This window comes from Tripterygium wilfordii, chromosome 9 (genome assembly GCF_013401445.1).
Source record: "Tripterygium wilfordii isolate XIE 37 chromosome 9, ASM1340144v1, whole genome shotgun sequence".
NCBI lineage: Eukaryota > Viridiplantae > Streptophyta > Magnoliopsida > Celastrales > Celastraceae > Tripterygium > Tripterygium wilfordii.
In genome coordinates, this window is record NC_052240.1 from 11,639,577 (window position 1) to 11,666,241 (window position 26,665).

At 38.0% G+C, this 26,665-nt stretch overlaps 4 protein-coding genes across 8 annotated transcripts; 1 reads left to right on the forward strand and 3 right to left on the reverse strand.

Moving 5' to 3' along the window:
- Positions 1 to 7,448: 7,448 nt before the first annotated feature.
- LOC120005189 lies at positions 7,449 to 12,370 on the reverse strand. The gene is made up of 3 exons (XM_038854690.1): positions 11,986 to 12,370; positions 11,688 to 11,785; positions 7,449 to 7,667 (listed from the first exon to the last, which is right to left on the reverse strand). The coding sequence occupies exons 1-3, from the start codon at positions 12,236 to 12,238 to the stop codon at positions 7,614 to 7,616; spliced, it is 405 nt and encodes a 134-aa protein (XP_038710618.1). The 5' UTR covers positions 12,239 to 12,370; the 3' UTR covers positions 7,449 to 7,613.
- A 1,121-nt stretch (positions 12,371 to 13,491) lies between these two features.
- LOC120005646 (adagio protein 1) lies at positions 13,492 to 17,858 on the reverse strand. Its single transcript, XM_038855408.1, has 2 exons — positions 17,427 to 17,858; positions 13,492 to 15,614 (listed from the first exon to the last, which is right to left on the reverse strand). Exons 1-2 carry the CDS (start codon positions 17,663 to 17,665, stop codon positions 14,006 to 14,008), a joined length of 1,848 nt encoding a protein of 615 aa, XP_038711336.1. The 5' UTR covers positions 17,666 to 17,858; the 3' UTR covers positions 13,492 to 14,005.
- Positions 17,859 to 19,060: 1,202 nt separating this feature from the next.
- Positions 19,061 to 22,657, forward strand: LOC120006092 (pentatricopeptide repeat-containing protein At2g18940, chloroplastic). Of its 5 annotated transcripts, none has more exons than XM_038855973.1 (3): positions 19,061 to 21,896; positions 21,999 to 22,286; positions 22,410 to 22,657. In XM_038855973.1, the coding sequence occupies exon 1, from the start codon at positions 19,240 to 19,242 to the stop codon at positions 21,778 to 21,780; it is 2,541 nt and encodes an 846-aa protein (XP_038711901.1). In that variant the 5' UTR covers positions 19,061 to 19,239; the 3' UTR covers positions 21,781 to 21,896; positions 21,999 to 22,286; positions 22,410 to 22,657. The 5 variants fall into 5 exon arrangements, with proteins under 5 accessions (XP_038711901.1, XP_038711902.1, XP_038711903.1 ...); XM_038855974.1 differs by having other exon boundaries at positions 22,168 to 22,286; XM_038855975.1 differs by having other exon boundaries at positions 22,200 to 22,286.
- On the reverse strand, positions 22,651 to 25,723 carry LOC120006094 (DNA-directed RNA polymerases II and IV subunit 5A-like). The gene is made up of 5 exons (XM_038855977.1): positions 25,577 to 25,723; positions 25,244 to 25,458; positions 24,270 to 24,461; positions 23,253 to 23,366; positions 22,651 to 22,927 (listed from the first exon to the last, which is right to left on the reverse strand). Exons 2-5 carry the CDS (start codon positions 25,442 to 25,444, stop codon positions 22,802 to 22,804), a joined length of 633 nt encoding a protein of 210 aa, XP_038711905.1. The 5' UTR covers positions 25,445 to 25,458; positions 25,577 to 25,723; the 3' UTR covers positions 22,651 to 22,801.
- Positions 25,724 to 26,665: the final 942 nt, after the last annotated feature.

A 26,665-nucleotide genomic window follows, 5' to 3' on the forward strand; every position in this document is an offset into this window, starting at 1 on the left:
GTAGTTTAGGGTTTAAAGTTTATAGTTACGGGCATAAATGTCGAGTTACGTAATTCTCACTATGGATATTTAATTGATATTAATTAGTAGAGTTGAAACTGTAAATGAATGAGACAATTCAAAAACTAAGATTGACAATTCAAGAAGAGGGCAGTCATATTATAGGCTTTGTATAACAAATGAATTAATTAAGGCTTGAAAAAGATGTCTTAGACTTTTTTGGTTTGAAAGAGAACCTAAAAAGATCAACATAATCGGGCATAAATTGCCTTAACTCTTTAGTTATCAAAATAAAATTGAAGTTTTTCTTCCGAGTAAAATATAATTTTCATTGATAAAAAGATATTACAATCTCCAGATAAATTTCCTCTCCACTAGAGAGTGAATTTCCACTAGGGATAGTCATGTAATCAAATTATTAAACTACGTAAGTTTCTTTATAATTGAGTGAGGGTGTGAGCAATCGCTTGAAGTTCCCTCTCATTGCACCCACTGGCAAGCAATCAATCCATCCAACATGCGCATCAGATGTTTGGTTAATTTTGTTGATTGAAGTGTTTCATAGGCGACCTATGTCATACTTTTTGCCTGTTAAGATTGTAACTCTAGTAATTGAGTCCACCTCCAACACAAAATTCGATACGTTGGCTACAAACATAATATATAACCGGGGTATGTTTTTGCATGTACGATGTAATTTTGTTTAGGGGGCGGGAGTTTTCATTTTCAAGATTATGGGTAGATGATGCAAGTTTTCTTGTGGTGGCTAGAAATTTGCAAGTAATGATATAGTTAGTAACAATATAAGGGTTAATACCACTTTTGCACACCAAAAGATAGTAAGTGTTTCAATATGTACACCGTTATTTAAAATGTTTCAATTTGATCACCCAATGATAAAATTATTTTTCGGGCAGATTTTTCCACTTTGGGACAATCGAACTGTACATGTGACAATCAATATTTGGATAGTCAACGTGCCACATGTGCAGTTTCACTATCCCAAAGTGAGAAAATCTACCCGAGAGACCAAGTTGAAACAATTTTATCATTGGATGACCAAATTGAAACATTTTAAACAACAATGTGCAAATTAAAACACTGACTATCTTTCGGTGTGCAAAAGTGGTATTAATATTTATAATGTTTATTAATTAAAAAACATAATTTATTGAGATATATAATATTCTTTAGAATTCTATGTTGGTGAAGTGTTATTATTTATATACAATTAATTAGTTCATTGACTTTAGTGGAGAGTCACTTGACCACACGTTACTACTACTAACCAACCATATCACTTGAAATTGGCCTCCAAACTATGTATTTCTCTGTCTTGGTTAATCACGACAAAAATGATTAGAGCCCATTATATGTAATCTTAGTTTTGCATCACAATTTTGTCACAAATCATGCATGTTGTTTCACATTATATGTAGCACTAAGAGCAATTTCAAAATAATTTATTTTACATGCGTCAAAATTGGGGTATGCCACGTACTCCATTTTAGGATACGTGATTGGGTTAAGAGCAATTCCAACAGTTACTTCAACATTGTAAGTGTTTTATTTTACATATGTTAAAATTGGGGTATGCCACGTACTCTATTTTAGGATACGTGATTGGACTTGTTCTAACGCCATGCGTTTAGTCAAAAACCCTCATTATAAGTGCGTGCCTTGAGCACCATTGCGTTACATTATCAAACATATCACCAATTTGACTACTCAATATTATATAATTATTGGTTGTCTCAGAAATTATTGTCAAGAGAGATAAATTTGTTGGGAAAATCAACACGATAATAGAGAATTATTGAAATTGAAGAAAAAACAACAATCAACACAAGAATATACATGGAAAATCTCCAAGACCGAAGAAGAAACAACGACATTGTCAAAATACAATTAAGAGAAAATTCACTATGTAGAAAATTGTTACAATTACACACTCAATTTTCTCTCACCTTTGCCCAATTAAACCTAAGAGATAACCCAAGAGATAAACCACAAAGTTTTTCTCAACCTTGCTCTCTCTCTTTGCCTCTCAAAACCCAGAGAAATTTACAATTGGAATCAGGGTTAAAAACCTATAAACAAATCCCCTATTTATACTAAAATAGTGCAGCCCCGACACCCTATTCGGACGACTCTCAAGCTGTCCGGACACCTAATCTTTTATGTTGCGTCTGAATTGATTTCCAACTGAGCTGTTTAGACACCTCTCCCAACTGTTCAGTTAGCTTGTCTAATTTTCTGTCTGTAGCTACAATTTTCGCTTTGTTGTCCGAATGGCTTCCCAACCCGATCAGACAGATGTACCCTGACCAGAATTCCTACACGTATTTCACCAGTTTTTTTATCAAAATTTCACAAAGTTTATATTAAAAAACCAATAAAATATAATTTTGAGTGCTTAGTTATAAAAAATATTTTGACAAAATGCCCCCATCCCCAAAGTGGCTAAAATTCGTAATTCATAATATACTATTTTCAATTAAACGTGATTACATTATTTGAATGTGAGTAATGTGAAAATGTCCATAGCTATATATGTTTAAACCTATATCGAATGTTTAGAGGATAAATTTGTATGGTGTCATTTTCAGTTATCAAAAAATAGAGTATACAGCTATGTGTCTATCGAATGTTCAAAAGATAAATTTGTATGGTATCATTTTCGATTATCAAAATAAGAGTATATAACTATGTATCTCCATGGCTCACGCATGAATGAGTGCCAATTTCCGGCACTAGCTATTAATTTAAACAAAAAAAGAGGTTACGGCAATAGCATGTCAACATGTGATTTAATTCATTGAAGAAAAAGATGTATATAGTTATATATGTTATGAAACACGACCTTCGTAAACAATCGGACAATAGAACAATGAACACAGAACAATTAAACCAGAGAAAGAAGAAGAATACATGATTTAAGTCGTTTGACAAGAGCGACTACATCCATGGAGTCCGTGATTGTTTTCACTACGAGAATTCCAGTACTACAATTCGGCTAGGGTTTCTCTCTTTTATACCAGTTATATAAGTATCCAAAAAATATAATTATATCACCATATTAAAAAATAACCAACTCTCATCATTAATACACTCCTCTATCGCATAATTTCTCTTTTCTTAAAGTTTTTAGGTATTAAATAATTCTTCTAATATCAGTCGCCGCGTTATTTAACAATATAGTACCACCCGATCGACCTAACAATTCAGTGGACCACATGACATTGAATGTATAGTTGTGTGTAGAGAGGACAGTATGTGTAACGACAGTTTGGCATTTGGTACTTGTCACCCTGTACGAATATGCACTAGTATCACCATATCCCATGTGTTATGCTTCATAGTTTTGCCTCCTCCCTTTAGGCCTTTACACACACACACATTATATATATATATATATATATATATATATATATGTAAAGAAAAAGAGATATCTCTTAGATCAAGATGTATATGTTCCGCCGTGATTTAATGTCTTAATATTGCATATAATATATTTGGAATTAATGTTAAATATTCTTGCTTTTCTTGCATTTTAAATTAATTTTTCAGTGACCAAATTAAAATTAAATTAAATTTGAAATTCAAAAAATTATTTTGAAACTAACATATTTTTTCCCTGTTTCCGAAAATATATATATATATTTATTTTTTTTTTTTTTTGAAAAAGAGAGAGATAGAGCATGCATTGTAGCTCATGCAAGTGATCAGTATTTGCCACCACCAATAGAATATTTGCATTATTTTCAAAGGGGATATATTGTCTACCAAGGGAGGGAGATTGACATGATCAAAATCAAAATGAATTGAATTCTGACAATGTAGTCGGTGGTGGAAAATTGTATGCAAGTAACATTAATTTTAGTGGATCTAAAGAGTCTTACAATTGATTATTAAATGTGTGACTATACTTTCATTATACTATCACCAATGAAAATACATATCGAGTCTTTCGAATGTCTTTATAGATAGGCCGTCCCTAGATAAATGGTACCTCAATCTTGTATGGATCACTTGATAAAGCCTTTCATATATCTAATGGACGGGTCAGCCCACAAGTACTGAGAGAGAGTGTTAGAATACAAAAGTCCCACTTCGATTTGATAGAAATAAACCATGAGGTTTATAAACATGACACATCTCCTTAATACTAGAGGCATCTTTGAAGGGTAAAATCATGCCCATGAACTAACTAAATAACAAGCCCAACAAACATGACACATGTATCAAGCTTTAACAAGTAGTAGCCCAAGATCAATACAAGAGTTAATAGCACTTTTGGTCACTGAAAGATAACTCATGTTCCAACTCAGTCCCCCAATTTCAAAATATTTCAACTTAATCACTAAAAGTTTTAGATTATTTTAAATCCATCACCCGGACAGATTTAACCAAATATGGGCAGTCAAATATCCTACATGGCATATATGTGTTGAATTTGCACAATCATGGAAGAAAAGAGATAAATCAACTCTTACCAGAGGTTGTCGCACAAGCTCGTGCGTGATCCGTGAAGCAAGCTTTTGATACTCGATCTGCGCTCAAGGTGTGGGAGCAATTTGGGAGAATTTTGAAGAAATTAGGTTTACGTCTTTTGTCTTTCGCGAATGGGGTTTCCCTCGTATAAGTGATTTTGTGCTATGGTGTCACCGTTAGCTTGGTCAACAAAATTGTGATGCCATGTCGTAACATTTAACGGATACTTAACGGTCAAAATACCATGTAGGATGTTTGACTGCCCAAATTGGTTAAATCTACCTGGGTGATGGATTTGAAACAATTTGCAACTTCCAGTGATTGAGTTGAAACATTGGGGAACTGAGTTGGAACATGGGACATCAGGGGTTATGTTTGCCAGTGATATATATTGAACCCAAAAAGAATATTCCCCTACACTAAGTTCCGCCCCTAATGTCGCCCTTGACAATGATCATATACAACAAGGGGATCCATTGGATAAAGCCGTGGATTTAGGCTACTTCTTATTTGTTATGTATGCAAACTTTTATCGCCCCATATATATCACATGTATATTCTTGGACAAACATATGGGTTTAGAACACAAATACAAAATGGGTTTGTGGTCACAATCTTGCGCCATAACTTGACCACCACATATTTGCACACACTTCAGAAGCAGTACACGTACCCTCTTGTATGGCAATTGCAATATATACATACATACATATATACATATATACATACACACACACATACATATATATACATGGCATGTTCCCAATTGTGCAGCCTAATTTGTTGCGATCACGCTTTGAAAGTGCACTCTGTGAACTCACAGTGGAAGTTGGACCCAAAAGAATGTATGTATAGGAAAGATCCAACCATATGTGTATGCAGATATCCACCAATTTGTGTCCACCGTTAGTGCTTTTTTGGGTGGTGTGGTCTGCAGTTCCTGATAATGAGAATCTTGAAAGTGTCCATGCTTTTACTCTTTATAGTGGGACATGGAGAAAGAGGATGAGAGAGAGAGAGAGAGAGAGAGAGAGCTGATGTTTATTAATACTTCTTCTTCTTCTTTTGCAATTCTTCAACAATTGGCTTGATTCATGGTTTTAAATCATTTGGAATATGGAAAGCACACACATCGTCCACTAACCAAGTGGATTCTTTGGCACCTTGTTGCCTGTCCTTCTCATAAAGGTCCTCTTTCTATGTCTCTGTATGAAGTGTTGTGTTTTTTTGACCTTACGTAGTGAGTTGAGGCAAGTTCCGAAACTATGGTTAAGTGACTTGTATTGACAAAAAATATTTAGCGTCACTAAAAACATTGTGACAAAGTAGGGATATAGTCGGGATTTAAAAATTGAACGGGGGATCATTGCGGGAGTTTAGGGATAGCGCTTCCGAATTTTTTTTATTTATTTATATGTTGTTTGTCAACGATGAGACTGGTAAATGTAACTAGTTTTACAATTACAAATTACAGCTATTCGCAATGATTTTTCATTTTCTAGAATCATTGTATGATAGTTTCATTACTGACATCATTGAAAACTTCGTGCACGAAGTTATTTCCCAATTATATATGTATATGTATATAAACCCTAAACCCTATATGTGTATGGTTTTTTTAAAAAAATAATTCAGGAGGGGCATGTGCTGATGTGCTGTTGAGATCCCACATCGGAAAAATAGGAGGACCAAACCTAGCTTATAAGCGCAGGGTCTTCTCAACCTACCAGCCAAGGTTTTCATGGGATTCAGCCCATGGGCCTTGGTTACAGCCGGCCCGTAAGGGCGTCGGTTGGGCTTTGGTTGGCAAGGGGGTTGGTCTGTGGCTGTGGGCCGGTGTGGTTCTCATCATTGGTGCTTTCATTGAGAGTGTCCGTTGGCGGAGAGGGCTGCCGCCCGGGAAAGGGCTACCGTCCGGGAAAGGGCTACCGTCCGGGAGAGGGCTGCCGTCTGAAGGGCGAGTGCAGCCGCCAGGCGAGTGCAGCCGCCAGGCGAGCGTAGCCGCCGTGGACGTCGGCCCCCAAGGGGGAAGGAATGTTGAGATCCCACATCGGAAAAATAGGAGGACCAAACCTAGCTTATAAGCGCAGGGTCTTCTCAACCTACCAGCCAAGGTTTTCATGGGATTCAGCCCATGGGCCTTGGTTACAGCCGGCCCGTAAGGGCGTCGGTTGGGCTTTGGTTGGCAAGGGGGTTGGTCTGTGGCTGTGGGCCGGTGTGGTTCTCATCATGTGCCCCCTACTCCCTAGGGAGCCTATGTGGCTAAGTCCCAATCAAGGTGACCGTAAAATTAAATATTTTCATTGATATCAATTATATTTTTGATAAATTTGTTTTGATAAAAATATAAATGAAATAATGACATTGATTGAGGACAAAAATGAAAAAAAAAATCACGTTCTGATGTCAAAAATGTTGTCAATTGCGCATCGAGAGTGAAAGCAATTTCAGCTTCAGCTTCAAACTCACCGCAATACAATAATACCGTAACGAACCGCTCGACCAAACACTAATTTATCTTCTGAACGAAGCATGTTCAAGTCAAAAGCGGTAGGTTTGGTGGGTGGAAACACTCTGCCAGACAGCCACACGCAAATGTAGACAAGCCCGACTCATTGAGTTAGTGGTGATCAAATGTCGGGCCCAACCTGCCTAACTTTGTAGTGTTCGGAACTTATTTCTTGTCTGTTTTCTTGTAAGTTCGGCCCACAAGCTTGATATATCATCGAGCCCGCCCAAAATAAAGGTCGGACTGGCCACCGACCCAACTGGCTCTGCATTCCCAACAAACTCAAAAGAAGTAGAGCTGTTCAGGCAATGCCTGTAACGTGACCCGACCTGCAGGGTTTCGGGCAGGTCAGATATGTGCCTTTCCAGGCTTCGACCCGATCCGTAACCTTTAAAAAATAACCCGGATTCTGGGTTTAATGTTTCAGGTTGGTGAGGCTAGAGGATTGCATGCAACCAGATCCCTTCATAAACATCTGGGTAACCATATCTCTTACATATGTACATAGATATAGATATACTACACAAAACAGACTCAACAGCCAATCTCACTTGGATCAACAATTGGGATATCACACACGAAAGATCAAGTTACCAACCTAACAACAATGCTACACGCTCTGTAGTTTGCTTGATATCTCTTTGGTCTTTCCATCTTCCTTTCCCTGCAATCGGCAGATTAAGAACGTTTAAAACTGATCAAACCAATAAAATGAAACACGTCAAGATCAGGTGAGCAGAAATTATTTCAGCAGAGGCTTGTGAAAGTGATCATCTAAGTTTCCATTATCTTAAGTATGCATGATCACATTTGGTTATGAAACTCGTCATGACCTTGGCAGTACTTGATAAACATAACAAGTCTTACAGATGAGGAGCGTGAAAAAGTTGATGGAAAGGACCAACAACGATCAAATCAAAGAGGAGGGGTAGGAGCTAGTTCGGTTTCATGACCTTGGCAGTACTTGATAAACATAACAGTCTTACAGGTTATATAAATCGGATCGGTCTTCCGCGACGATCCAACAAACATGATGTTTACAATTATTATTTCAAAAATTAGAATCTTAATAAGGAGTGGTGATGTAATTTTCAGAGGTGAGATTCCTTTAACCATACGAGTTTTGTACAGAGTGGGGCCAATTTTAGACTCAATTGCTTTTGTTTACTTCTTTGTTCTCATTGCAATACGAAATTACTTCCCTTGTCCAAGATTCTGACATTAGCCTTACTTTTGAAAGATGTCTCGGAACAGTAACCTATTATTAAGTTAATGAATGCTTTACAAGACAGTCTATCTTTTAATCCTAGAACTAAACTAAAATATCTTTCCCATGATGCATCCAAAGCATTTTAACTTTTCATGGTATTTTTGAGTAAACGTTACTGACAATTGTAGTTAAACATTGCAGAATGCAAACAAATTTCAGAAACTCCTAGTGAAAGATAATATTTACTTAAGAAATGACAAGCATTTCAGAAATATATTCTCGCCACAACTTTTCCTAATTCCCTTTTTCCTCCAATTATCTTATACCAACTATTTCTCCAAGAATGTCCTAGGCAGGTTATATTTTTTACATGAATTTGATTAGCCTTGCGACTTAGCAGGAACACTATTGCTGGCATTACTTCAAAAGAAAATACCAAACTTTTGCATATAGCATTGTTAACTTCGGCTTAGAGAACTAAAATAGACTTCCCAACTCCTCAAGAACAGTTACTTTTTAAGTAGCAAAGAAAAAAATCAAAAAAATTTAAGAAGCAAGGTTCTGACATTGCTAGGACTAGTTTGAGAGGAAAAGACCAACAGTTTTCTGCAGTGTTTTAAAAGGCGGGTTCGGAAACCGAGGCGCTTGACTTATTTGAGGCGAGGCATAAGCCTCGAGGCGTAAGCCTCGGTGAGAATCAACAAAAAAACCTATATGCTTAATCTAAAATGTACATGTACACATTCAAATAATATAATCATATCAATTTATCAATTTATGAAGACATAACTCCATCCATCATCAATTCAAGTGATCAGCAGAGAAATTTGGAGTTGGACGCAGAATTAGAGAGAAAGTCTAATTGAATAAAGTCTTCAAGAATCAAAATAAATCAATTACTTCCAGCCATTCTCAATATGCTAAAGCTACATGTCTAAAACTAGTGGGTGTTGTGTGGATGATAGGATTTGAAATCTGTCAAAATTATCACCGCAAGTATCTTATATACTAAACGAACATTTTTTTTCGTTCTAGGTATCCTATGAAAGATGGAACTCCTCCAAGCCAGCTTCACATGCTCGCTTTGCAAATATTAGCAAGAATAATAAGAAAACGGAATCAATAAAGATCTGAAGACTGAAAATCGTACCTTCTATTCAAGATCTAGGGCACGAGTCGCACAACACCAACAGAGAGTTAGAGAGAGAGAGAGAGTATGTATGAAGCTGAAAATTGATTCGATTCCTTGGACGATTTGTTTGTTAGAGAGAGAGAGAGTCTTCGAGAATTTGTATCAAAAATCGTCGTCCTCGGTTGGAATGGCCTCGTTGGGTTGTTTGTGTTTTTGTTCTTTGTGGGCGTTGCTTTTGATAAATTGTGGTGTGCCAACAATTACGCCTCATACGCCTCGAGGCGTACGCCTCAAGCATATGAGGCGTAAGCCTCACAGGCCTTTATCAAGGGCGTACGCCCTGAGGCAGCTCGAAGGCGCCTCGCCTTGAGGCGCGCCTCAGGGCGTACGCCCTGACCGCCTTTTAAAACACTGGTTTTCTACCAATCAGTAGATATTTAGGATTAGAACATATCAGACATGCAACTGGCTTAAGTTTTGTGTCCCTTCAATGTATTCTCACATGTTTTCTCATTTTAGTAGGTAATAGTTTTATTAACGGTAAAAAGAATTGAATTATTGGTAGCACAGACAAGTTCCCAATAAAGAAATAGTCCCATCTTAGTTCTAGCATTGAAAAATCGAAATTTGTAACCATCACTCAGCCTTCTTAAGGTTGCTTGGGTTTATGGTACTGCACAACATTAGCCGTCAAATCAAAGCCCCTGTTAAGTGAAGCTTCGTCAATCAGTTTTTCACCCCAGGAGAAACCATTCCCAGTCTCTTTTCTACTCAAGTAAGTTTGTGACTCAATGTGAGGACATCTTTCTTCGGCCCACATTCAATTCTCTCTTCTGCCCACATTCAATTCTCTCTTCTGCCCACATTCAATTCAACCATTCTTAAACCAGAGGGTCCAGTGAGCAGCAAGTACAAGCTCTCTCTCACATCTCTAATCCAAAATTAAGTGTGTTATAAATTCCATGGGTAAAAGGATTGCATCATATGTCCAGACTAAGGGGAGCCAGAGTCGTACTAGGAGTAACTTATAAAAGGAGAACTGGCTAACAAAGCCTAGCTCACATAGGTCCTTCACTCCAACATCTGCACCTCATATGTCAACCTGGAAATCATAATAATGTAATCCAGAGCAAGGAGACCTCAGACGTATTAGGAATAGGCGAATAGCTTATAAAAGAGAACAAGCTAATGAAGCCTAGCTCACATAGATCCTTCACTCCAACCTATCTATCATATTAGTCAACCTGGGAGTCAGCTAGACTGGCCTCCTAGACTAAAATAAAGAGTGCCCATATCCCTTGCTAAAAGAATTATAGCATTTAAATGTAGTCCCGCACATGAAAGTCCTACCAGTCAGATCCACTAGTATCAGTTTTAACTTTCTCACTTCAAGAGAAGATAATTTTCAGCCTGCCACATCAATTCCTCTTGCCATCCTCTCCAATTTCGTGGAACCACTTGCCTTCTCAAACAAAGCAAAACACACCATAGTGAGTACTTGCTGAAAGTCCAGTTAGCTCTTTTTCGGAGATAGTAATCATTTTCTATGAAAAAATGGGGGGACCAACAGGCCTTGGCCTTCCCTAATTGTCAACTATATGCCCAGAATGAAAGCCCAGGCAGAAAAAGGATTTCCCAAGTGTTATACACCAATGAATAGAGAACTATTAGGAAAGCTGCAACCAATGGTTTTGATATCATCAGGCCAAAGAGCCATGTGTTTCATAGGCCAGACTAAAAATTAAAGGGCAAAGCAGTACATGGCATGAAACCAAATTCAAGCTAGAGATTTTTTTTTTGCTCTTAAGATGCTAGAAATGCATCAAACTATGAATAAGATTAAAAGGAAAAAACTGAGCCTCTTCCACCAAGTGAAAGATAAAAAATTATTCGGACATATCCTTGTAAGAAAAAGACCACAAACCCAATCATCGCATTCACCTATCATGAACCTTCATAATTATATAACACTCATCTCCTTATCATGTCCATTAAATGCTGGATGTAATAATTTAAGCAAAATCAGAGCGCCGATCTGTGATCATATTCGATTAGTTGCTTTAAAATAATGACATGACTGCCTTCAACCCCACTGAAATTTATGATTCATCTAGCCAGACACCTTCAACTGAGGAGTAAATGCTTAGAAGTTACTCCACATAAAACTTCTACGTTTCAAATCAAGCAGTAAAGAATCAACTAAAACCACCCCCCCCCCCCCCCATCTCCCACCAAATAAAGGGAAAAAAAATTAATGCATTAAGAAAATCAGACACAAGCAGCATAAAATGGATAAGTAGAAAAACAAGAAATTAAGATAAAATGGAAGGAATCAAGCTTACCAATCCTTTGCTCTCATGATAGCCATCCCATGCCCACTGATACTTGGACTGATCTAATCCAAACCACCGAGCCAAACGATCATCCAAGCTTGAATGAACTGCAAAATGGTCCGAGATAAATAACCTCTACACTACCATGAAAGATTTGAACTAAGAAATAACTTCACAAAACAATGAAACCCTGAACTTCCAATTCCCCACAATTGAGGAAATCTGGAAAGCAAAACAACCAAAGGCACACTTAACATAGCTATACCATAGATGAATCAACAAACTCAATCGATAACATTTCACATACCATTTTGAACTCTGGTGACTGCATTTTTAAAGAAACCCGAGACAGCAGAGCCATTGTGTAGGGATTGGGCAGACACAGACTTATCGAACTGCTGCGGAGGAGGCTGAACCATAGGCGGCGGCGCAACCTTCTTGGGGGACTCGAATACCGGTTCAGCTGGTTTTGGGGTGGAAGGTGGGGTCACGAAGACGGTGTAAGGCCCAATTTTTCCGATCATAGGCGGCGGAGTGGATGGGTCTTTGGTGATTGGCATTTTGACGGAAAATTGAGAGAGAGAATGAGGGAAAGTAGTAGACTTGGAGAGTGAGAAAGAAAGAAAAGCTTTGGGGTTTTTGACGAGTGAAGCCAAGTGAACAGGGCACGCAACCCAACTGGATTAGAACTGCTGTCAACTGGATTACAACTAGTTTTAGATTCATCATTATATCTGTCTTTTTTCTTTTTATTTCTTATTTTTCTAACTTAATTTTATTTTTAAATTTAATATTATTATGAATATTAAACTGAAAAGTTGGATACTTTTTAATATAATATTTATAAGTAAGAAGAAAAAATTTTGTTTCAATTAAATTAAAATTCCAATATTTTCTACAAATTATACTTGTCATATTTAATTAATTATTTTCTAATACCTTTAGAGACACATTTCAATCAATTAAGCACTCACATAATACATATGACAATCAATTAAGCACTCAAAAAATACATCTAATATATTGTGCTCAATGCGCTGGATTTTGTTTTGACCGCACTTATCTTATTGTCAAGTATGAAATTTCATGACCACCCGATTTTAAGTTCATATCGAATATTCAAAAACAAACTTTTATATATATATTATAAGGGAACTTGCTTTCAAAGCTTCTACTTTTAAGGAGTAATATAGATTGTGTTTGCTCACTTTGCTGATTCGTTTGTTACTTAAACACAATGCATCTTACATGCCCTAGTGCTTTATTCCACGCTTCATTGGAACACAAGCGCTGCTCTACCATTGGTGTCAAGTAAATATATTATTAAGCAAGTACTTCATAAAAGCATTTTCTTTCTCTACTTGTATTCTTCCTCCACAAAGAAAGAGTTGCATAATAACCATCAACGTACCTGAAATATAAGGGAACTTGTGTTCTAGCAGTAACAAACACTTCATATTTGCACAACATGTGAAGTTTAGTTTTCCCATCTCTTCAAAGATTTAAAAACTATAACGTCATAATTTTTGGGGCAAACCTAAATGAATAGCTAGCAAAAACGAATACACGTAGTAAATTTTCATTAATTTTAACATAAATTCATATAACCAACCTCAAACTCTTGGTATAGAGGCTCGGATATTCATAAACATCATAACATACTAGTAACATTCCGTCACATGCAAGCTATAATGCAACAATATAGGTTAATCAAGGATATGAGTCCAATTCTACATTTACAATAATCAAATGACCCATCACCATTGGCGTCCGATTATTCAAAAGCAACCTCCTTGGTAAGATCTCTTCAAGATGAAATTTCAAGATAAAACTGCAATAATATCATATTTGAATGATGAAAGGCGAATTCAAGCAGTACATTACTTTACTCATTATAAACATGCACTCTTCTTTTAGCATTTTTTTTTGGTTAAATTACAGAACCGAAATTAAAGCATGGCTTAGGCATAACAAGAGCTGGATCTACATAGTACTTAGTGCCTTCTACCTTCTATCAAATGCTACCAACCTATTTGAACAAGGATTATCCAGTACCTGTAGCGCAGGACAGAGTCTAATGCAAACCTTGAAGAAAACATATAGTGTCAGGTCACTAGTTTGAAATTTTATCCCGAGCCAGAACAAACTCATAAATAAGTTGCATCGAGGGAGAACCACCTATAATAGCAGTTCTGACTAGAAAACAACTGTCAAGAGTCATTAGTGACCAAAACAACATTCTTGACCATTTGATTTCAGGTTATGATCCCATCCATCAAGCTTGAATGCTCATATTAATCCCTTTGCCCGTCCATATTACCTCCGGATCAGTTCATGGAACTTACAAGTGATAGCTCATGGAGATCACTTAGCATCCACTCCTCTCCGGTTTGACCGCCAAGGACTATAGCCCTTGTCCCTCCAACAACACAGGTACTATGGCCCCAAGCAAATCTTGGGGGTCCCCCAGGTACATTTAGTATTCTCCAAGTAGGCTTCTCATCCGTTGGGTCCAGGATATAAAGTTGCGAGGCAGAATGAAGACCAGCCACGGAACCGCCAAAAATCAGAATTCTACCTCCTGGAAGGCTGACGGCCACATGATCAAGTCTAGGTGGTGGAGATACACCTCCGGGATTACCAGCACCAGGCATTCCACTCCCAGTCACACATCGCCAACAAGGTTCGTCCTCACTTAGATCCATGGTAAACACATCACTAGAACGGAACCGAAGGGGACCACTCTTAGCCAGACCTCCAAACATCAATATTTTCCGACCACCATAAACTGACAGTGTGTGACCCAACCGAGAAGGTGGGGTCCAGGCTACTGGGATCTCTCTCCAGATGGGCTTCTCCATTGAGAGGTCAAGCAGAAAAGTATCACTAAGAAGTACTCCAGAATCTGCACAACCACCAGAAACAATCAACTTGGTACCATCAAGCGTGCATGAGCTATGCCATGATCTAGGGAGCGGAGGAGCCAAACCAGAAATTTCACGCCAAGTTGGAGGCTTTGCATCCAAATCCAATACAAAAACGTCATTGAGCAAGCCTTGTCTGCCACAACCTCCAAATAGCACTAAATTCGAACCATTTACACAAGAAAGTGTATGACCCCACCTACCAGGAGGTGGGGAGCTCACTTGGACATGTTGCCACTCTGGATTATTAGAATTCAGATCCAATACGAAGGTATCATTCATTGGCTGCATGTTAACCCCTTCACCACCAAACAGGACAACCCTATTTCCAACAGCACAAGCACTGAAGTTGCACCGTGAGGGTTCAACAGCACCTCCAACAGCTAGCTTCCTCCATGCTGCTGCTTCAAGAGTTGTCAATTCCCGTGCTAAACGACCCCACCCTAGCCTCTTGGCACCCGGTACAGCTTCTAAAACACGGGTTGTTTCACTGCCCCATGCATTTTGGCATACCATTCGCCAAAGATTCTCATTCTTTGTGAGAACATAAAGTTGCTTACAAACAGATCCAACTGACGCAATATCTCTTGGTGTCAGAAGCGAAAGTATCTTGAGAGACAGTACCTCATCGCTCAACTGCAATATCCCACAAACTCCACGACAGACATTCCGGTCCCCAACTGGTACAGGACGGAAAACAGAAATCCCTGAACGAAAAATATCAGAACATTTTGCAGACTCTTTTAGTACAGATCCGGGCACCGGTCCAAGATCAATATTTGCTTCCGTAAAGAACTGGATACCAATTACATGAGTGACTGTTTCATCATCTCCATATATAGGAGTCATGCGCAATCTATTCATCAGTGGAGAACCATCTTTCCTAAAGTTCAACAGATCGCCTTGGAATTCAACACCCTTCTCAAGACACCTTCTCATTTCTGAAACAACAGTCGAGTCCACCAATGGATGCCTTCTTTTGGCAAATGGTCCTCTATATTGCAAGAAACGGCTGAAAAAAAAATAATCCCAAGATATCAAAAGAAAGAATGACTCTGTTGTAGTAGTTAAATCCCCTATAGAGAGAGAAAGAGACTGAGAGAGAGAGAAAGCGAGAGCGGGGGAGGGGGGTGGGGGGGGGGGGGGGGGGGGAGGGGGTTCTATAAACTGAACTTCTGGCAACATCCTAAAACAAACCCAAAACCAGGTAAGAGACAGTCAGATCTCGGCCAATTATCTAAGGAAATAAATGAAAGAAGCTAGTAAAGCAATTTATAAAAGGTATCACGGTTGAGTAATAGGCAATTGTCAAATAAATGATTTCTACACCATGCTTACTGGTCTCAGTAATATCATGTCATTCTTGATAAAAGTTCCCCCCAATGATTACGTTGTTCTTGAAGGAAAAGATCATAAAATGATAAAACAAAAATGGCTGATAAAATCCAACAAAAGATGTATTTTTATCAATCCGAGTTCCAACCTTTTCTTTACTATTTTTTACACTTCACCACCCTCATAAAACAAATAAATGCAAATTACCGCGATGTAAGAACTGTTGACAACTCAATTTTTCAGTATCAACCTCTATTAACATCATCATCAAAGCCTTATCCCAAACAATGTTGGGGTGGGCTACATGAATCCATACGAGAAATTAGTCATAATTCAATACATGAAACACGAAAATTTTAAGTAAATCAAGTCATTTATTTGCAGCCATGTCATTTTGCCAGAGCCACAAAATTACACCTATCACATATAAAAAGATGTAAAACAAAAGGAAACCAGACCCCTAATGAAATTTACTATACACAAATTTTCACTCTGATAGTCTGATGGCATCCATAATCTGAAATATGCCAACCGGTCATGATGCATTATTGCATGCAATAGTCGATTGCAGAGACATGATTAGAACAAATCATATTTGATAACCACTGTAGAATAACATATTGAGAAACAAAAAAAAATCACATGTTGATAAATTCACATCCAAGACATCAAGACATAATTAGGAGGAGTTGCAATTAATAGATTCTTTTGCAACTATTTCATAGGCAGGTGCAAGGCATAGGTGCAATTTGAAGTCATTTCAATCTAAGTAATAATTTCATGAAGTGAACGCACAACATCCAGAAACAAGTAAATCACATATCAACATAAATACATAATAACATCCAAGACATCAAGACATACTTAAAAGGAGTTGCAATTAATAGGTTGTTTCGCAACTATTCATAGGAAGGTAGAAGGCATAGATGATATTTTGAAGTCATTGCAATCTTAGTGATAATTTCATGAAGTGAATGCACATCATTATTATACGTCCTAGTCCTGCCAACAAGAATGCACACAATGAAGAGCTTTCATCTCTTGGCACGTTTCTCTTACCCGAGAATTCAAGCATGGATGGAAGCTATCAAAGCCTAGTAGGCTAGTAGCACACCCACACCCATCTATGTTGAGAAGCTCGTCATACAGCACATCTAAAGAAGACATTTTAAAACACAAGGCTGCAGAATACTTGACCATCAGCATGTGCTAAGACAAGTTTACGGAATAAAATTGGAACGAAATTTGGATAAACTTGAGCTTCCAATAATTTCAAACCCAAACACAACTCGAGCTTCTGTATGAACGAATCCACGAAATCACCACAACAGCAATGGGGAAAAGCAGAAAATCACCAGAAATAGTTATCGCAACATTCCATGGACCATATGATAAAGCATCGAAACATGACCGTTAAACCCCTCAACCCTACAAAATTTCACTCTATCAAAATCGACGAACGTTGATAACAATAGGAAAGAAAGCTAACCAGTTACGGCCAAGAACCTCCTCAGCACGGTAGCCGGTGACCATCTCGAAGACGGCGTTGACGTATATGATGGGATGGTCAGGCTCAAGAGCGTCCGTGACGACGAATCCACAAGGCGCCGTCTGGAGCAAGTTATCCATGGGAAAGGGCAGCAGGGGCTCAACTCCCACCGCATCGTTGGGCGTGAACTCCTCTTCCTCCTCATCCCCGCTTAGATCCGAATCGCTATCCCACTCCATTTCCTCGAGAATTTCAAGACGACCTTCCGTTCAACCCATTTGGCACCGTAAAAGCAATCGAACAAACAAACGTAAACGAATTTCACCTCTCAAGAGATCAGAGCGAAGGTTCAGAGCTCGAGCTGTGAAGATGGAGATGGCGAGGCAAGAGAGAACGAGTGGTAAGCAATGTTTGGGAAAATCACTTTTTTTTTTTTTTTTCAATGCTCGATATTTTATTTTATCATTTTGTTGGAAAAGGCGTATTTTAGCATGTCGAGTCACCGGCTTTGTTTAGTCGAAAGATCTGGCTGGTTCGATGGAATCTGGTTTGGTAGAAAATTGAACCGTGAACCGGGTTCTGAGAAATCATAATTAATCTGGTCTAGGGATGACAACGGGTTAACCGGTTAAGTACCCTTCCAATTAGGAAATACCACAACCGTTTCTATTTAAGATACTCTATACCAAAACCGTTCCAAAACCGTTTAAATTTTCAAACCCGGAACCGTTCCATAACCGTTTATCATCGTGTATCCGTTTATTATTTAACTTTTAATATTTTTATTTTTTTCTTTGATGATTATGTTAATATAAATTAATATTGAGTATGATTTATATTAATTATGATTTTATAATTCAAATTAGTCTAATTTATAGTTTTATTAGTATGTTTCTATAAATATATACGTTTTAATATGTTTTATCATGTTATAATTTAGTATCCTAGTAGTATACCTTTATAGATGATTTATAATATTATTACTATAATGGGTCTTTTTATTAAACGGTTCGGGTACCCTAAACCCGGCATCAAAAACCAAACCCGACCCTAAACCATGACGGGTTTGAAAACCAAAACCAAAACCGTTTCCAAAACCTATGGGATCGGTTTTCGGATTTTAAACGGATCGGGTACCCTGCGGATAGTGTTCGGATCGGTTTTTTTGTCATTCCTATTCTGGTCATGAAAATTGAAAAATATATTGAAATATGGTGAGGAGTAGGGGTGGTAAAACTTTGTCTAGTTTGGATGATCGAATTTGTTTGATTCGTATTAAATCAAGTTTGGACATAAATTATATGTCCGAAATTTGGGTCCCAACAAAAAAAAAATGTCCGATTTAAAATCGGGTCCAAACAAAAAAAAAATTATCCGATTAACTTGTTCGGACCCTAACCCGAATTATTTCATAATTATTTCGATAGATTAATAAATCAGACGAATCCCGAATAAACTCAATTAGCGAATTAGATCGTATGTAATCTCGAAAGCTGGGTTCGAGCCCCATCCTCTTCCCCGATTAAAAAAAACTCCCAAATCTACCCATAATAATTATATTTTTTATAAAAATTATTTCGCACACTCGCTCTCTGTTAGAACTTGAAATATAAAAAACCAATCTTCCAACCCAAAATTCCATCTTCAATCAGAACCAGTGGTAGTCATCATACATACATCGTCACTCTTATCTGAATCCAGATGGGTTTTCAGTTTTCTCCTTTAACTCCCTCTGCCTCGGTCTCTCATTCAACAAAACCCATCATGTCTTAAGAATCTCTTCCTCTCTCTCTGTCTATCTTTGCTCTAAGAAATGGAGGGTGCCATATTCCCAAACAGGCCTGTTTATCGTATCCCCACACATAGACCACCACAACCAGCGCCAACAGTGAAATTCAGCACTCTAACACTGCCACTTCCTCCGCAATCACCGTCTTCTCCCTCATTTGAATCCCTCCTGCAACAACTACTTCACCTGTCTTCATCCACCAATACCACCACTGCCCATAAACCCAAAACCATAAACCAATCTCACCAAAGCATCTCCCAATTCCCTTCTCTTCGAGTTTCCGTTGACCCTAGCTGGAAGCATCAGCAAGAAGTCCATCCCCGAACGCCTACTTCTGTGGTTGTAGTTCCGGAGTTCGATGCTGAGAAAGAAGAGGGCAAACCTTGTAATGGGTCTTTTGGATTTTTGTCGATGAAGTGTAAGTTCCTTCTCAATTCAATTCTTGAACAACCCTTACATAGCTTGAGTAGTTTCTTTGATTCTGCCAAGTTAGAGCTGCTTGACGCGGATATGACTGGCCTCTTGAAAGCATTAGACCTATCAGGCAATTGGGATAGAGCACTTTTGTTGTTTGAATGGGCAGTACTGAATTTGAGCTCCGAAAATGTGAAGTTAGATAAGGAGTTGATTGAATCGATTGTTAGGATTCTTGGTAGAGAGTCGCAGCATTCGATTGCATCAAAGCTGTTCGATGTAATTCCCCTTGAGGAATACACACTTGATGTTCGAGCTTACACGACTATTCTCCATGCATATTCTCGCACTGGTAGGTATGAGCGAGCCATTGCCATATTTCAAAGAGTGAAAGAAATAGGCCTGAGCCCAACTTTGGTCACATATAATGTAATGCTTGATGTTTATGGAAAAATGGGTTGCTCTTGGAATAAAATCTTAGGCATTTTGGATGAGATGCAGAGCAGAGGACTTGAATTTGATGAGTTTACTTGCAGTACTGTGATATCAGCTGGTGGAAGAGAGGGTTTGCTTAAAGAAGCAAAAGACTTCTTTACCGACTTGAAATCACGTGGTTATAAACCAGGAACTGTTGCTTATAATGCTTTGCTACAAGTGTTTGGGAAGGCAGGGAATTATTCTGAGGCCTTGAGCATCTTGAAAGAAATGGAGGAAAATAACTGCCCACCGGACTCGGTGACTTACAATGAGCTTGTGGCAGCTTATGTGAGGGCAGGGTTCTATGAGGAAGGAGCGTCTGTCATAGAGACAATGGCTCAAAAAGGAGTGACGCCGAATGCTGTTACATATACTACAATCATAAATGCTTATGGCAGAGCAGGGAACCAGGACAAGGCTTTGAGGTTGTTTGACCAGATGAAAGAGGCAGGTTGTGTTCCCAATGTGTGTACATACAATACTGTCCTTGGGATGCTAGGCAGGAAGTCAAGATCAGAGGAGATGATGAAGATACTCAGTGAAATGAAAACAAATGGATGTGCCCCTAATCGTATTACATGGAACACAATGCTTGTCATGTGTGGTAATGAGGGTACACAGGAGTATGTGAAGCAGGTTTGCCGAGAAATGAGAAGTTGCGGTTTTGAGCCTGATAGAGATACATTTAATACTTTGATTAATGCATATGGAAGATGTGGCTGCGATATTGATGCTGCAAAAATGCATGAGGAGATGGTTAAGGCAGGTTTTACACCGTGTATTTCGACTTACAATGCCCTTCTTAATGCTTTGGCTCGAAGGGGAGCTTGGAAAGCAGCAGAATCTCTTATTTTAGACATGAAGAATAAGGGCTTCAGACCTAATGAGGCCTCATATTCTTTGATGCTCCATTCTTATGCAAAAGGAGGCCAATTGAGAGGGATACGGAACATCGAGAAGGAAATTGATAAAGGTCATATATTTCCTAGTTGGATGTTGTTGAGAACTCTTGTGCTTGTGAACTTCAAATGCAAATCCTTGAGGGGGATGGACAGGGCATTTCAAGCTCTGCAAAAGCATGGATATAAACCTGATTTGGTCTTATTCAACTCCATGCTTTCTATTTATGCAAAAAACAATTCTTACGACCGGGCCCATGAGATGCTTCAGTTAATTCATGAAAGTGGATTGCATCCAGATCTCGTCACTTATAACAGTTTGATGGACATGTATGCGAGAGCAGGAGAGTGTTGGAAAGGTGAAGAAATTCTCAAGGGAGTGCTGAAATCTGGTGGAAGACCCGACCTTGTCTCATATAACACTGTCATCAAAGGGTTCTGCAGGCAGGGCCTGATGCAAGAGGCTATAAGGGTTCTCACTGAGATGACGAAAGGAGGGATCCGCCCTTGCCTTTTTACCTACAATACTTTTCTGACAGGCTATGCAGGGCTGGGAATGCTTTCAGAAATGGATGAGGTGATTCAGTATATGATTGAGAACAATTGCAGACCTAATGAATTAACATACAAGATAGTGGTGGATGGCTATTGCAAAGCCAGAAAGTATAAAGAAGCCATGGATTTCGTATTAAATATCAAGGAGGTAGATAGGTCTTTTAGTGATACATCTGTGCAAAGACTTACTTCCCGTGTTCAGAATAATCTGCAGTCGTGAAGTTGAGACCTCTTACACTTGAAAGCGATTTCATATATTTATATTGAAAACTTGGAGATGATTGATTTTGACAAACATTACACACCACTTGAATGGCCTTGGTGTGATTTTTGCTGGTAAGCACCACCCTGTTATATTTTATGTTGGTTAGTTACATGTGCATATGATGTTGTTTCTTGATCTTCAAACTTTTCCCTGCTTCTGATAATACAACGTAGGCATGTGATGGGATGCTGCTGCTTATCGTTTCTGTTACTTCTGGTTTTTTTTTCTCCTAATTTTTGTGTGTTGGAATCTAAGAAAATAGTACGGGAAATCTCTCTCCTTTACTTGTAATGGATACGCATGCTGATACCATGATGATTCCTTTGCTGGTTATTTTTGAAGTACTGCCATGCATTTTATCCCAAAAATTTCAGTTTTTGGTGCATCAACATCTGTAAGGCGGAGGAAGAAACGGTTCCTCACCTTCTGCTGCATTGCTCCCTGGACGTCAAAAGTTTGGGGTACGGTGTGGAATTTAATTGGTGTGAATTAGGTTCCTTTCAATTTGTTGTCACAATTTGAGGCTTGGCATCTCCTTGCCCCGAACAAATCCAAATTAACTGTTCTGCATTTGATCTTTCAAGGTACTTGCTGGCTAATTTGGAAGGAGCAGAATGCTAGCATTTTCGACTATAAGGAGAGTTCGATTGGGATGTTCTTGCATAGATGGCTTTCTGTTCTAATGTTATGATTGAATGGAATATGTGCTAATTTTTTTTGATTGTATTAAATCCATGTAATCCTTGTATTCTAAGCCTTTTAGGTTGATATTCCATTTAATCCTTGTATTAAATCGATTTTTCCAATCTAAATTCCTGCTAGTAATAAAGCACGAGACAAATATTTTGTTGACATTTTATTTAATCCTCAAGTAAACAAAATTCAATGGCATGCCCAATAATAGATAATAGATAGATGGCATAATTCCCAACGCACACAAGTTTTTCATAGTAGTAGATCTAAATAATGTGAAATGTTATACACAATATCTATAGGTAACATACGTATCAGCAGTTTGGCTATCTCGAACAATCTTGACAACTTGGCCTCGCTTTAGGCCATGGTACTTAGCCTGTGGATCCGTCACCAGAATGCGCGGCAACTGCAATCAAGAACATAAAAACTTTCCATGAAAGAAGAATAGTATTTGATAAAACAAAATAGGGCAGATGAGATTGGCTTATTTACAGTCAATGGTTGATTTTGGCCAAGCGTTCCAAACAACGAGAGCTAACAAATAGCACATCGTTATCAAGAGAAAAGCAGCAATCAATCAAGATAAAGTTTCTAGCTGCTTCAATAATTCTTGTTGATTAATTTTTTGGTTGTAAAACAGAATCTTTCTGCTTGTGTTCCTAATTCCTGATTCAGCTCAACTAGTTAATCTCGTGAAGTTAGTCAAGTAAGTATGATTGTAAAATACTAACCTGTGCTTCCTTTACGCGATACTTGTCCAGCAATTCCTTTTTTTCTTGGTTTGTCAGCACAGTATGTGGTGGAACGAGTGCATGCTCTGAAATATTGGACAACAGCTCTGCCTCCTGAAAATGACAGTTATAATAAAGGTCATACTCATGTAGCCGACACCAAAATTTTGGGATAAAGGCTCGGATGATAATGATGATTGAAGGCATTTGAAAAACTATGAAAATCAATTCCTATACCAAACTGTATAAGTTGTGTGTAGTAGTGTCGAAGTAAAAAACTACTACAGAAGCCCTATTCAAAGATTGACATTAATGGTTCAGTAGAAGCTTCACCCAGTGACCACAGAGGTAGAGTCTAGTGAAAGCTACCCACAGACTCTTATCTCTGTGATTCAATACAATTAGGAAAGATCTCTCTGAACATGGTTATTAACTTAAGTACTTAACCATAAGAGAGGCCGCCCAACCATCTCTCATATATATGTCTTGCAAAATTCACAGTTGTTCCACGTTAGCCACTAACCGGCTAGAAGAACCGACGTTGATGTCATGCAGCTTTCCCCCCTTACAGATATGAACAAATGGCCAACCAATACTTTGAGCAAAAAATATGCTTGTTGAATCCAAACAGAATTCATGTTTGGATTTCAAAAGATCCTTAATATAGGCAACAACTTGTTTTGATGAACTCACGTATATGGTATCCTATCATTCTTTTTCTTCCATCACATTTAATGGGATCAAATGCCAACATAACATATTTTAAACTCTTGGTCTAGTATTCTAACCAACAAGACGATCATCGGTACTACTCTTTGAGGAAGATTGCAAAGATAATGCTTATTTTCCATTACATGTAATACCAATATGGTAGGCTAAAACACAAAACTACAAGCAAATAGATCACCTTCTAAGAATAAATAAATTGTTGAAGAAAATGGTAAGAACTAAAAATGTTCAAGCAAAACAAACATATTTCGTCGAAAAACAACCAAAGGAAGAAGAGTCGGTGCTCACCTCAAAAACATCAATATGGAAGCGTGTAGAAACCTCTTTTATTGCAAGGTTTACTCCAGGACTCAAACCCTTTGCCCTTTCAACCACCAATATTGCACTGAAAACCTTCTCTGATTTCAAGCGTTCTATGCAAGTTCTCACTTGCGCAACACCAACCTTTTGTCCTTCGAGAAAGAAGACACAAATGTGATCCTAATAAAAATTAAAAATATTAGGAAAGGAATGAAATACACATATTAAAGAAAAGGATGCATAGATAGTGCCAAATAACTCTCTCTGCTACTCAATCTATAGCCTTTGCCTCCATAAGATGGAGAAAGAAAAACATCACAGCCAGAAAGTTTCACTAGGAATCGTTCAAGCTATACCCATAAATCTGAAAATACCATGTGCACTTCCCTCAACATCGATCAATGTCTTCCTTATGAAGTTAAACGAATAGGAACTTAGTCAAATATTTATCCCTCAGTTTTTCAAGAGAAATTCAACATTGTGATCTAAAGGGAAGAAATTGATTTGGCAAAAAGAAAGAGTTCTTTTTTCCCCAAACCAGAACCAACCCAAGAGTCGGCCCATTCTGGGGGCTCTCCTACATTCATAGCGGCAATGCACTCCAACACAAACTCCACATCAGTCGCAGTACTCAACCAACAACAGAAATTGAACCCGTGACGTCAGGCGCCTAATCCAGGCAAGATTGCCCTTATTGCTGGACCTCAGCCACGGGGCAAAAAAGAGGTTTAGAGAAGCTTTTCTGTGTAATTTGTCCCAGGAAAATTGCAGATAGATGGAGTTTTATACATATTTTTGGGAAGAATCAATGAAATTGAAACCGCTTATGGAGCACAATTTTTCAAAAGAAGCACAGGCACAACAAAATCAGCAAACAAATAGATGCATAGAAAGAGAAAAAAAAAACCAAAATCAGTTCAAAAACATATAAAAGAAACTCAAGCCATAGAGACATAAAGTACCTTGTCAGAGGAGTTCTCTCCCTTGTTCTTGCGCATGAAAAGGCCATCCTTCTTCGGTTTCTCACCGAATTTCTCAACAAATTGCTGCATTGTCAATTTCATCTCAGAATCCTCGACAGAATAACCACGATCGCTCAGCATTTTGAAAATTGTTTTATAAGCTTTAAATAGCCTTCTGATTGCCTCATCTGCTGCAGACATCTCTCTACCAATAACTTCAAGAGAAAAGAGAGGAAATCTATGAGAATAATTTTCACTCACAAATCAATCTTCAGTAACTAAAAAGAAACAACAAACTCAGAAAACTCAAAGCAAGAAAGACGAAGAATGTACCCCAAGCAAGCAATATCAGTTCTTGAGCTAAGCAAGTGATTGAAAAGTTGGTTTGAATCCGGGGAAAAAAGTGGGCTTGGCGGCGGTAATAGAATAATCATGAGTTCAATGACTCTAGGGTTTAGGGTTTTTGATAGAATAATTTCCTTTTTTTAATTTTTTTTCATTAATTTTATATTTCATACAAGCAGTTTCCTTGTCTATAAATTTATTTATTGGCAATCTTTCGAGCTAAATACGTGTATTATTTGAATTTAGACTCCAATATTTACTTCTGTTGGTGGGTTCGATTCTTACCTAATCCATGTATAAAATTTACTATGTCCATATTTGACAATTGATACAAGCAAACTTTGCAATATGAATGACATTTTCATTGTTTTAGCCTTTAGATATGCTTGACAAGTGTCATCTATGACTTTGACTAAATCGAAACACCTCAAAACTCTCCCTTAAACCCGGAAACGTCTTTCCTAAACATGACTACTTGAGTGCTTATATACTTGAATAGGTGTAACAAGTAACAACGGACTTTTAGCTTGCCCGTTTAGGGTGTTGGGAGGTGTTGAAGAGGGTTGGGTTCGTCCCGAACACCTCCCAACCCTTGACTATTTGAGGCATTCGGGACCGTTGATACAAACACTTCCCAACACCTCCCAACCCAACACCCTAAACGGGCAAGCCCTTATGAACCTTTTCTAAGCAAAGTTCATGGATATATCATATATATCATTGTTTTACTCTTCGAAGCCTTTCATCATTTACTACGACGTCCTTCCTTGTCTTGTGGATATCTAGGTATTCACCGTAAGGTAAGCCTTTCCTCGTTTGAACCTCATTCTTAACTTTAAAACAATGCCATCTTAAGATGCTGCTAATATATTTATGAATAATGATGTGGTGGATTTGAATGCAAAGATTCCACAATCATCTTCTTTTCCCGGTTTGATTGTTACTTGAAACCAAAATTCTTTTTTTACATAATAATAATTATATGTTACAAAAGTGGATTTGTTCCAGTGCAACTTGCTCACGTTATACATGTTATCAAAGTTTTTTTTCTTTCTTTTTTTTGAAACGGGAGAGGAG

Excerpts from the sequence above, each read along its gene's own strand:
- LOC120005189 (XM_038854690.1), bottom strand. The coding sequence starts at position 12,238 with ATGCCAATCACCAAAGACCCATCCACTCCGCCGCCTATGATCGGAAAA. Across the intron at positions 11,786-11,985 it reads AGTCACCAGAGTTCAAAATG|TTCATTCAAGCTTGGATGAT; the intron begins GTATGTGAAATG and ends ACCATTTTGCAG. Across the intron at positions 7,668-11,687 it reads ATCATGAGAGCAAAGGATTG|GGAAAGGAAGATGGAAAGAC; the intron begins GTAAGCTTGATT and ends TGCCGATTGCAG.
- LOC120005646 (XM_038855408.1), bottom strand. The coding sequence starts at position 17,665 with ATGGAGTGGGATAGCGATTCGGATCTAAGCGGGGATGAGGAGGAAGAG. Across the intron at positions 15,615-17,426 it reads GAGGTTCTTGGCCGTAACTG|CCGTTTCTTGCAATATAGAG; the intron begins GTTAGCTTTCTT and ends TTTTTTTTTCAG.
- LOC120006092 (XM_038855972.1), top strand. The coding sequence starts at position 19,240 with ATGGAGGGTGCCATATTCCCAAACAGGCCTGTTTATCGTATCCCCACA.
- LOC120006094 (XM_038855977.1), bottom strand. The coding sequence starts at position 25,444 with ATGTCTGCAGCAGATGAGGCAATCAGAAGGCTATTTAAAGCTTATAAA. Across the intron at positions 24,462-25,243 it reads GAGAGAACTCCTCTGACAAG|GATCACATTTGTGTCTTCTT; the intron begins GTACTTTATGTC and ends AATTTTTATTAG. Across the intron at positions 22,928-23,252 it reads ATCGCGTAAAGGAAGCACAG|TTGCCGCGCATTCTGGTGAC; the intron begins GTTAGTATTTTA and ends TCTTGATTGCAG.